The sequence below is a fragment of the Pholcus phalangioides genome, unplaced genomic scaffold (genome assembly GCF_987345545.1).
Source record: "Pholcus phalangioides strain wild (caught in Gottingen) unplaced genomic scaffold, Ppha-v1.0 ptg000017l_1, whole genome shotgun sequence".
Taxonomy (NCBI): Eukaryota; Metazoa; Arthropoda; class Arachnida; order Araneae; family Pholcidae; genus Pholcus; species Pholcus phalangioides.
The window spans coordinates 10,033,294-10,045,502 of NW_028301610.1; the positions used below are offsets into that span (position 1 = coordinate 10,033,294).

Below are 12,209 nucleotides of genomic sequence, written 5' to 3' on the forward strand. Positions count from 1 at the left end.
GACAAACCATATATTTCACGCATAATTAACCATTTTAACTAATTAAAAAATACAGTCTTATTATATTGCTGTGTTGATTTGTATTGTTTTAATTAAGAATATGCTAATATCACCAAATCACACTGTCTTCCATAAAAGAAAAAATAATATCTTTTTTTATGGCGATTAACCATAGAGGGTCAAATCGAATAATATCCGTATCATCCAATATCCATTCAAATGTAAAATTTATCGATAATAAATTTTTATTTCAATGCCAAAATGATATATCCAGGAATGTAATAAGCCTTTAAAAATTTAAAAATATATGGATGACTTGAAATGTAAAAACAAAAATGTAGGAAACAAAAAAACAAAACTAAAAAAATACGCATTAACATGAGATTTGTGAAGTGGGGGCTTGACCGTATAACTTACGATACGAACTTGTTTTAAGCATATTCAAGATCGTAATAAGCCCTTTAAGAATGCAAAACTATACGAAAGACTTAAAATGTAAGAAAAAAAAAAAAAATTAGGAAACGCGCACGCGCGCGTAAAAAGAATCTGTTAAAAATACATAATAAAGTGAAATTTGTAAAATGAGCTTCATTGTATAACTTACGATACGAACTTGTTATAAGCATATCCAAGAATGCAATAAGTAGGCCTAATGTTAAAAATTAATGTAATTTTGAAAATGTGAAAATTTACGGAAGACTCAAAATGTCAAAACAAAAATGTTGGAAACGTAAAAAAAAGTGGGAAACTTAAAAGAAAACTAAAAAAATACGTAATGACGTGAGATGTGTAAAGCGGGCTTCACTGTAAAACTTACAATACAAACTTGTTATGAGCATATCCAAGAATGCAAAAGCCCTTTTAAAAATTTGAAGTTATACAAGACTCAAAATGTAAAAAAAAAAAAGTAGAAGCGTAAAAAAAAAAAAAAAAAAACGTAATAACGTGAGATGTGTAAAGTGGACTTAACTGCATAACTCACTATACGAACTTGTTATAAAAGCTCACGGCGCGATAATCTCTTTCTCTCTCGGCGCGAACGGGACGGGAGGAGGGCGTTACCCAAGCAGTTTTTGATTGACGTAGTTGCCAAGGCAACGGAAGACGCCCCCCAGCCAATCAGCGGTCGTCCTATTCGTTCGGGTAACGACGTCGACCCCACTTGAGAAGAGATATCATCAGAGGCAAAAAAGAATCACAAAAAAGAAAACAACCAAATCAGCTGCTGAGGGCAAAACTAGACGGGACTGGAAGCAACAACCACATCCCAACCTCACCTCACAACAGTCTCCTCTCTGTAATGTTGAAGATCATCATCAAACTCACTCACTCAGTCACTCGTCTCCTCGTCGCTCGGCGGCACTCAACTTGCTAAAAAGACCGGCAACTATCATCAAAGACGGTGTTTGTTTTTTAGCCACGGAGATGGAACCGTGTTGGAAATCATCGTCCAGTTGTCCTCGCAAATACTGACCACGAGGTGACTGAAGAAATGTATTAAGGCAGGATCTGTGAGATTATAAAGTTCCGCTCACCCATGAATTCAAGTCTGACGACGTAATAATGTGTCAACATGGATCAACTGTTTGAATCGCATTCCTCGAAACTCGCTGGTTCAATAATCAACGAAAGACTAGTCATCGTGTGTTGTTACTGTGATGCCGTCAAAATTTTTCGTCTAAGAAAGTGGTGGTCAAGTCTTTGAAACTGGCGTCCAGGTTTCTATTGAGACCGGTTTGTACACTGCAGGACAGAGACTGGAACTGCGTGAACTATTACCCGCACCACCCGCCGCTGACCACGACGGGGGTCAGTGGGGGACCTCTGGACCCCTGTGACAAAGCAGCGTCGGACCTCATGATCGTATCGCACATGGCCGCCGACTCGGCGGCTGCGTTGGCCGCCGCGTCGCAGGTGCCATCCATGTCGGGCATGTTGCCGCCGCCGTCGTCGTGTCCGTCGACCGTGAGTCCGGCCTCGCCGAGTCGAATGCCGCTGTCTTTCGGTTTCACGCAGGAACAGGTGGCTTGCGTGTGTGAGGTCCTGCAGCAATCCGGCAACATCGAGAGGCTCGGCAGGTTCTTGTGGTCACTGCCGGCCTGCGAACACTTACAGAAAAACGAGAGCGTTCTCAAAGCGAAATCTTTGGTAGCTTTCCATCGGGGCAATTTCAAAGAACTCTATAGGATCCTAGAAAGTCATAATTTCTCGCCGGCATCTCATCCGAAACTCCAGGCCCTGTGGCTCAAAGCTCATTACATAGAAGCCGAGCGGTTGAGGGGGCGACCGCTGGGAGCCGTTGGAAAATATCGAATCCGTCGCAAGTTCCCATTACCCAGGACGATATGGGACGGCGAAGAGACCAGTTATTGTTTTAAGGAAAAATCCAGAAACATTTTACGCGAATGGTATACAACTAATCCTTATCCGAGTCCCAGAGAGAAGAGGGAACTGGCCGAAGCAACTGGACTCACCACCACTCAAGTGTCCAACTGGTTTAAAAATCGACGTCAGCGAGATAGAGCGGCTGAAGCAAAAGACAGGTTAGTTCTTATTCCAAATATCTATCACAGCGTTTCTCAACCTATGGTCCGCGCTTAGGGGGGGGGGGTGTGACAGGTGCGGTCGCACCGGTCGGCGCGTTTTGGAGGGATTTCTCGCACTTACAATAATAATAATTTCTTTTACAAATTCTGAATTTTTATCAATTCTGGACGCATTTCTTTCATAAATTATGAATTCTAAAATTATAAATTTCATCAATTCTAAAATTATGAATTTCATCAATTCTAAAATTATGAATTTCATCAATTCTAAAATTATGAATTTTCATCAATTCTGGACGTATTTCTTTCATAAATTCTTAATTTTCATAAATTCTGGAATTCTTAGTTCTGATAAATTCTGGAATTTTGAATTTTCATCAATTCTGGAATTCTTAGTTTTCATCAATTCTGGAATTCTTAGTTTTCACTAATTCTGGAATTCAGAGAATTTCATCAATTCTGAAAATTTTAATCAGTGTTCTGCAATTATTTCTTTCATTTATTCTGAATTGTCATGGGTGTTGGAAAATTTTTAAAAATTCAAATTTATTTTTCTAAAATTAGTAAGTTTGAACTATCTTTTTCAGTTCGAAATTTTCATTCCTTTTTTTTTTATTAATATAGGCCTACCTTTAATTGTGTCTATATTTTTTTGGTAATGTAGATTTTCAGCACCTGTATATTTTGTGTGTAATAATGTATGCATTTTTTTAGAGCATTCCCCGGTTCCACAGAATGTGTAAAATCTGAGGTGGGGGTCCCCGAAATTATTAAGACACCTTTGGCCCTGCTATTATTTTCGAACCTCGGGGATCCATGATGTTCTTAAGTCAGCCACCTCGTTGGGCAATTTGCCTGTTGTGGCGTTGTATTTGTATTTGTATTATTTTCGAACCAGGCCACGCGTCTGGTAAAGGTGGCTCTGGGTCAGCGGCACAGAGTTAGTCCATGAGGATGATACACAAGGCCTTACTTGGCCATTTTTAGCAGCCTGTGCATGAACGGTTTTGTGGCCCTTGGCCCTCTTTAATTTTTGTATGTATGCCACTCTCCGCCCGCGAGATATATGATCGGGATTAGGCTTAGGGATTAAATCATTTTTGCTTACACATTCATTGAAAATCAATTTATAGGGCGAGCGATTTTTATGAAGTTGGCAAATTTACATGTTTTTTTAGAGCCTACTCTCGAACATTTCAACCAGGTGTCATTTTTATAAGCCCCAGTTCTCTCTTGAGGCCTCTATAGGCCATACCCGGGTTGGCTAGTGCGTTAAGATGGCGCTGATGGGGGCCCCCTAAAAGACTCGAAATTCGGGTCCGTCAAAGAACATTTCCGACGAAGTTCCAGAGTGCAGGGCCCAGTATGGCACAGCCCAACACGGTAAAAGGGTTATATGCCTCAAGAGACACAGCCTGAGTCATGTCTGGCCTTCAGAGAGCAGGGCCGTCTTAACGCAGTGGCATAGGCCCACTGGTTAGTTCAAAGTGAATAGGGAGCCTCATGTTAACAAGACACGTGCAAGAAAAAAAAAATGATGTTTTAAGGTCGGGATTACATTATAAAAGTTTGATAAAAGAGTTTTTACAAAACTTGAAAAATGTAACCAATATGCGTATCGGTTACATTCGAACGGAATGTAATAAATGGGCTTATTAGTTGTTTTTTTACAGTTTTGTAAAAGATCTTTTACAAAAACTCTTTAAAAACACAGCAATTGAGCCTCTGGGTTACATTCGCTTATCGGTTTCATTTTTGAAGTTTTATAAAAGATCTTTTATCAAACCCAATCTGATTTTGTAATTCCAAGGCCGGGATTACACTATAAAACTTTGATGAAAGATCTTTTACAAAACTTGAAAAATGCAACCAATAAGGCTGTTGGTTACATTCACTCCAATGTAACCGATACGCTTATTGGTTGAATTTGTAAAGCTTTGTAAAATAATTTTTATATATAAAACTTTTATAGTGTAATACCGGCCTAATACATGAAAAAAAAAAAACACTTGAATTGGGATGTTTGACACCAGAAATATGGACAAAAGACGTGCCCAGAGCTCACGCGCTCGTTCCCCGAGAGCTCATGGTGCTGTTAAGACCATGGCTCCCCCGACCACATGCGAAAGGCTGAAAGGGCTCCGCGTCCTTGAGTATTGGCCTTATCTCTTTTCCCAATATTTAAATCTATAAATTTTTTTGAAATTCAATATAAGGAACCAGCTAAAAAATCTCAGTCTGAAGTCCTGTCAAAAATCAAGGCCCCCATTCAAGGGTGGTGTGGGGGCCACACGGATTCGCCGTGATAAGCCTGGGTGTGTCTGTTATCGACATATTTTTCATGAATAGATAGAACGAACTTTTAAAGTTCTATCTTTTTAAAGCAGTTATAGTTAAAGTAATACGTAATGGATATATAAGAAAAGTTCAGTTTTACGGCTCTTAACATTTTGCGGCCCGGTGCGATCGCCCTCTTCGCACCAGTGAAAATCCGGCCCTGATGATATATGTGGTCCGCAGAGGCAGAATAGAAAATTTGATTCTGATTAAAACAAAAATTAACGCCACTAATACCAATGGTACTCACGCACATTCGAATAAAAAATCAGCCTAAAAATAGGCCTACTGTAAATTACTGTGGTCCGGACAAATTGTTTCAGAAATTTTAGTGGTCCTTGGGTTTCACAGAAAGTTTGAGAAACGCTGATCACTAAAAAATTTCATATCAGTGCAGTGCCAATGCATGGGCCCACCCGGGTACGGCCCGGGGGCCTCAAGTGCAGAGGGGCCTCATGAAAATAAGATCAGGTTATCATTTTCGAGAGTAAGCATGCAAAATGGTAGAAAAGTATTTATAGCCTCGTTAAGGGCCTCAGAAAAGTTACTTAACCCGAGGGCCCATGATGCTCTTAAGACGGCCCTGATTCACATAACAGAAGAAAGGCACCGAATATCAGATAGTTGCCTAATGTTGGATAAGATCCGATTAACCACAGGGTTGGACCGAGACAAAAAATCTCTACTTTTGGAAATATTTTCATCTTCCCTGCCCACCTCTTTTTTTGGAGAATAATTTTCGTTTTACCGTTCTTGTATCTCGACTTTGGCACCCCTCATTTAGCGGTGCCCCGTGTGGCCACACGGGTCACTCAGCAAAAAAAGCCGCCACCGATTGACTGTTTCCTCTATAGGCCAAGGGTGAAAATTTTTATTTGCTCCTGCAGGCTCCTTCACTGCGTAGTTTGATGTGGTTGGGGTTTAATAAGCAGCGATGCGCAAGGCCGCCTTTGCCGGACGCGGTGGCCGGTGCATAAATAGTAACGAGGCCAGTCAGGGCGGTCTTAAGAGCACCATGGGCCCACCGGTCAAAGTGATTTTTCTGAGGCCCTTCCTAGCAAATTATCGAAAATTTCAACCGGTTCTCACTTTTGTGAGGTTCCTCTTCTCTTGCGGACCCCGGGCCGTGCCCAGGTGGGCCCCATACGTTAAGACGGCACTCAAGCCAGGTGCGACTCAACAATTTCAGGGACCACAAAAATGTTCAGGACCCCTGTGCAACGATTTTACATATTTTGTGGATGAGAGAAAATCGCTATCCATTATTTCAAAATACACAACAATGCTGAGAAATATCCATGCAAAAAAAAAAATTAAACACTCAATTTTAAACGTGAATTAACACAAAAATTGATGAAAATTCAAACTTGAATTTTAAACTAATGGGGAAAAAATTTCCGAAAGTAATTGAATAGACTTAGTGAATTAAAAATAATTGAAAGAAATAATTCTAGTACACTACTGAAAATTCAGAATGGATGAAAATTTAAAGAATGGACGCAAATCCATAATTCACGGGAAAAAAATTTTTAGAACACTGGTCAAAGCCTTCAATAATTTACCGTGACTGCAGCGCCCTTGCCACCGCACCTTTCGTACACCCCTAAAAGGGCGGCTCTGCAGCGTCGCTGTGTATTTGAGGCGGGTTTCCAAATTTTTTTGTCAATTCCAATTTTTTTGAAGGCAACCATTATGAACCGAGATAGGTAAATGTTGTCAGATGCTTAAAGCACTGACAGTTGTTTCTTTCAAGTATAAAGGCCGGGTCACACTATAAAAGTTTTACAAAACTTGAAAAATGCAACCGATAAGCGCATCGGGTAGCGCATCAAGCAAATGTAACCAATAGACTCGTTAGTCTTTTTTTCAAGTTTTGTAAAAGATCTTCTATCAAACTTTTATAGTGTAAGACCGGTATTAGGCCATGATTGCACTATAAAAGTTTCATAAAAGTTCATTTGTAAAACTTGAAAAATGCAACCAACGAGGTAATCAGTTACATTTGAGTGAATGTAACCAATATTATTATTGTTTGCTTTTTCATGTTTTGTAAAATATATTTTATCAAACTTTTATAGTGTAATCCCGGCGTTAATAGAAGGTTGATAAAAGATCTTTTAAAAAACTTGAAAAACAACAACCAATAAACCTATTGTTACATTCGCTGGAATGTAACAGATGCGCTTATTGGTTGAATTTTTCATGAGTTTTAGGCCAGGATTACACTATAAAAGTTCTATAAAAGTACTTTTATATAAGTACTATTTTTTTAAATTTATAAAAGTACTTTTATAAAACTTGAAAAATGCCACCAATAAGATTATTGGTTAAATTCTAGAAAATGCAACCGATGATTTTATTGGTAGCATTTTTCAAGTTTTATAAATGGACTTTTATCAAACTTTTATACCGTAATCTCTGCCTAATAATGATGTAACACAGTGGTTCTCAACCTTCTCGTACCTGCGGCCCGGTGCCCGGTTTCATTGATTTTTGTGAGTCGAAGGCCCGGTCAAATACATGACCAACGGAAAACGAATAAGGGAAAATGAAATGCTAATCACTCGCGGCCCGGTATGAATGTGGTCAGGGCCCGGCACCGGACCGCGGCCCGGTGGTTGAGAAACACTGATGTAACAGACTCGTGGTGTCCTTGTTGAATTTTTGTCACGTGGCTCGTTCACACACACACACCCTGATATAGGATACCTGCTAATAGGAGGCCTTCCAGGGAATATTGCGTGATAATTTTCATATAAATACTGATAAAATCATCAAAGTTCTGAATAAAAATGTACCTGAACGTGGTTAAAATTTTTGACCGGTCAGTAAACTGAAGCATGGTCCTTCGAAAACCCCGATTTATGTCGATTAAAATCATGAGAAATATGGACAGGGTTCTAGCCCCTAGGGCCTGAAATAAATTATTCATAGCTACATTGCTCTATAAATATAGGGGGAAAATTCTAGCATAAGGGGGGGGGGCACAGCCTCCTTTAGGGATGTGTGACCGGTGCGGTCGCACTGGACCCCGCATTTACGATGGTGATAATTTCTTTCATAAATTCTGAAAATTCTGAATTTTCTTCAATTCTGGAATTATTTCTTTTCAAAATTCTGGAATTATTTATTTTCAAAATTCTGGAATTATTTATTTTCATAAATTCCGCATTTTTATCGATTCTGGGATCATTTATTTCATAAATTCTGAATTTCCACAATTTTGGAATTGTTTCTTCAATAAATTTTGAACTTTCTCATCATAAACATACACATTTTTTGAAATTCTGAATTATCATCGTTTCTCTGGAATAATTTTTTTATTTATTTATTCTGAATTTTTTCATCAATTCTGGAATTATTTCTTTGATTTTTCTCTGAATTTTCATCAATTCTGGAATTATTTCTTTGATTTTTCTCTGAATTTTCACCAATTCTGGAATTATTTCATTCAAGTATTCTGAATTATCACGGGTTAAGGAATTATCTCTCTAAATTACTTTTCTTATTTGCAATTCACCTATTCTGAATCGTCATTAGTTCCCTGGCAATTTCTTTAATTAGGTCCTAATTTTAGTTGGTGTTTTGGAATTATTTCTTCCATCAATTTAATTTTTTCTTCAGTTCGAGATTTTCGGCATTTTTTTTTGTTAATTTAGATTTAATTGTTTCTATATTTTTCAGCATTCCCGTGTTTTGTGTAATAATGTATGAATTTTTTAATGCCTATTCCCCTTCCCCACATCGAGAGAGGGTAATTCAAAATCGGGGCTAAGAGGCCCCCAAAATTATTGACTCCTCTGGCCCCGCTATTGTTTTCGCACCGGGCCCCGCGTCTGGTAAGGGTGGCCCTGGGGGGAGTTACTGACGTTCCTCATATAATTTTCATTGCTTTCATTATTTTGTATAGACTTCGTACTGAATTTTATTTAATTTTCAAAATATAACATTTTTGGATGTTGATGCGGAAATAGCAATATAAATTAGTATTTTTTCCCATTGTTAGATTTTTAATAGTTGAAATTTAATATTAATCTCAAATTAAACCCAGGGCCCCCGGGCATTTCACACTATAAATTTACTAGAAAACGGCCCGTGAAAAATCCTGGTGTTTGGACCGGATCTCTGATCATGACCAAAGGTCACTTTCTACAATTTCTTTTTAAATTTTTTACGATAAATTGAAAAATTTGAAATACTAAATTAATTTTTTTTTGTATTTCAGGTAAGAATTCAATTTTAAACTATTGATGGGGTGAGTATCCTGTGGGGACAACAACAAAGCCATTATTGATTGATTGATTTTTGTTAATTATGCTAGAGGTAGGAAAAATGGTGTTTTTCACAAATTTAACCTCCTCTCGAGAAGATTGTATTGTTATACGTAATCGCACAGGGGCCTTAAAAATGTAAGGTAAGTATAAATTACATTCTTATCAAAATTATAAATACAATAAATAAGGAATTTGAATGGTCAGTTGACGAATGATGGGTCATTCAGAGAATGTATTGTCGTGTATCGAAAACTACAGGTAATAGTGTGTGTGGAATAGAGTATCTTTCAGTTTTTGGAATAATTGTATTAATTATTGTATTTCAGGATTGTATTTATGTGTAATTTATCTATAAAAATTTGGCTCTTCATTTCAAAATTTATGAATATTTTTCAAACTTGATTAGTGTGGATTAATCGGTATTTTTTTTTAAATCGGTAAAGCTTCAAAGAGGCCCCTGATGTTGAATGTAATTCAAGTTTATAATAGGGCCCTCTATACACTTGGAGGTACTTCAGCACTAAGACAGTAGCCTACTGCCTACAATATACATGCTCAACCTATAGCCCGGAGGACAAATCTGGTCCTCTGATGTGGCTCGCGACCTCAAACGTAATTCTGTAAAAATGAACTAAGCAGCAGATAACCAGATTTTTTTTAGTGACTCGCCGCACATTTTCAGACCTTTTAAGTGGCCAGTAGTATATTTACAGATTATTTGAGTGACCCACGGTACATTTACAAGTCAATTAAATGACCTGGGGCGCATTCTAGATCACTTAAGTGGCTCGCGGCACATTCTTACTTCCCTCACGTGATCGGTGGCACATTCCCACATTCCCACTTATGTGACACGCATCACATTCCCAGACTACTTAAGTCAGAGATTCTCAACCTTTTTTGACTCGCGGAGCCCTTTTAAGTAAAAAAATTCTTTGGTGCAGCCCCGTAGACCAATTTTTTAATTATTCATCAAAGTTACTGATTTATTTTTACTATTTAAAAATATTTATAATTATTTTTTTAAATTTTACTGTTTTTTTTTTATTTTCCTCGAGCGGCCGCGGAGCACCTGGAGTGTGCACAAGGAGCCACAAGGGCTCCGTGGAGCACCGGTTGAGAACCTCTGCCTTAAGTGACCCACGGCATATTCCCCAAACCATTTAAGTGTCTCGCAACACATTCTCAGACAATTTAAGTGTCTGGGAATGTGTTGCGTTAAATGGCACAAGGGTCGTGGGCTTCTTGTGGCTCCCCCTGCGTACGCCTTTGGGTCCCGCCCCTTTTGATTCTCAGGGACTTCTGAGAATCTAGTTACAGCCAAGGGGTTTTTTGAGCCACTGGTCACTACCTAAACTTGATTTCCTAAACTTGAGAAGGGTCGTACAAATCTATTTGCAGTCGGGGATTCTTGAGCTATGGACCACGACCTAAACTTGACTCGGTGGCTTCCGGGTACAAAACCACAATCCTATTATAAATACACTTATTGCGTCCCTGGTTTCATTAATTTCGAAAAATAGTCTTATGGGTCGCAAAGCTGATCTTGTTGTTGATTTTGGGTCATGGTTGAAAAAATGGTTAAAAATCCCCGATCTCTAGAGAATATTCTACAAAATAGAGGAAAGTGGACTTTTCGGTTGAATCGATTTTTGGTTAGTGGTCATTCGAGGAATCGGACTCGGACAGTAGGTGGTTTGTTTGATAATTTTTCGGGCCATTTCATGGTCATTTTAAACCCACGAGAGCTAATTAGATCTGGACGTGGAATTTGAGGCAGACTGTTTTTCCATGCCAATGCTGAAATTCGTACTGTCCAATCAGAAGTTGATACGTTGACTACTTAGTTGGAAAATGTTGACCGTCAAATGTTAAACTGTATGAAGAAGCATTAAATTTTTATCCATTGAAAATTTTATTTGATTCGTTTGTTTCTTTCTTGGTCAGTATTGATCTTAGATAATGGGTTATTACTCTGTGGATCACGGGAGCACCTGAGAGGGGTCGTACAAATCAACATACAATCCTTGGAAATCCATTTGTTGTGGTATTTGTTTCAGGGGCGTCTTCACGAGACCCAGACATTTGGGGCTGTCTTGAGCCATGATTTTATGCATTTAACATTTTTTATGGGAAATTGGCATCCAAAAAGGCATAAAATTACAGCGAAACCTCGATATAACGATACTTTTCGGACCAAGAAAAAATATCGTTTCGAAGGATTATTGTTATATCGAGATGCAGCGGATTAACATTACAGCACAGTTTCCCAAACTTTTTGTTCCAACGCCCCCCCCTTCATCAGAGATTTTTTCTCTCACCGCCCTCCAACTCAAGTGAACCCATAGGATCCTATGTTAAATCCGTAGCTTCCATCGCTCCCTTGGACCATTCCATCGCCCACTTTGGGAAACACTCTGCACTAGAGTATAGAAATTGCCAAACACACGACATGAAAAAAATATCGTTGTATAGGGATTTATCGTTATAGCGATATTTCACTATATTATAGAATGTGCACAGGAATGCTGAAAAACGTCTATGCAAGTGTATGAGAACATTAACAAAAAAAATAATGAAATCGAATTACGGAATCGATTAGAAAAATAGAAATTAATGAATGAATTATAAACATTATTCCAAAGTTAATGAAAAAATTTCCCAGATTTACAGAAAAATAAAGAATGAATAACAACGAATTAATTTGCCAACTATTGAGAGAAATGACGGAAAATTAACAAATAATCAGGAAACTAATTAATATTAATTAATAATAATTAATAGATAGTAATTAATAATAATTAATAGTTAGTAATTAATAATAATTAATAGTAATTAAGAAATAATAGAAAATTAAATCTGATAAATAATTCTAGAATTAATAAAAAAATTTCCAAATTTATAAAAAAGGAATAGTGCCAGAATCAAAGATTTGAATTTTTTGGGGAGTTCTGGTTTCGGGGGCCTACCTGCACCCCAATTTCGAAAACCTAACATTTAGTTTTGAAAAACGTAATCATTTTTTTGAAATTCGAAATAAGCCCATGGGTCA

General features: G+C 37.9%; 1 protein-coding gene across 1 annotated transcript in view; it reads left to right on the plus strand.

Moving 5' to 3' along the window:
- The first annotated feature begins 1,195 nt into the window (after nucleotides 1–1,195).
- The window catches only part of LOC149072353 (homeobox protein six1b-like), a 67,917-nt gene continuing 56,903 nt past the window's right edge, over nucleotides 1,196–12,209 (plus strand). The window contains exon 1 of the mRNA XM_089246633.1: nucleotides 1,196–2,543. Coding sequence (XP_089102759.1) covers nucleotides 1,858–2,543 — 686 coding nt within the window. The 5' untranslated portion in view covers nucleotides 1,196–1,857. The remainder of the gene's footprint in view (nucleotides 2,544–12,209) is intronic.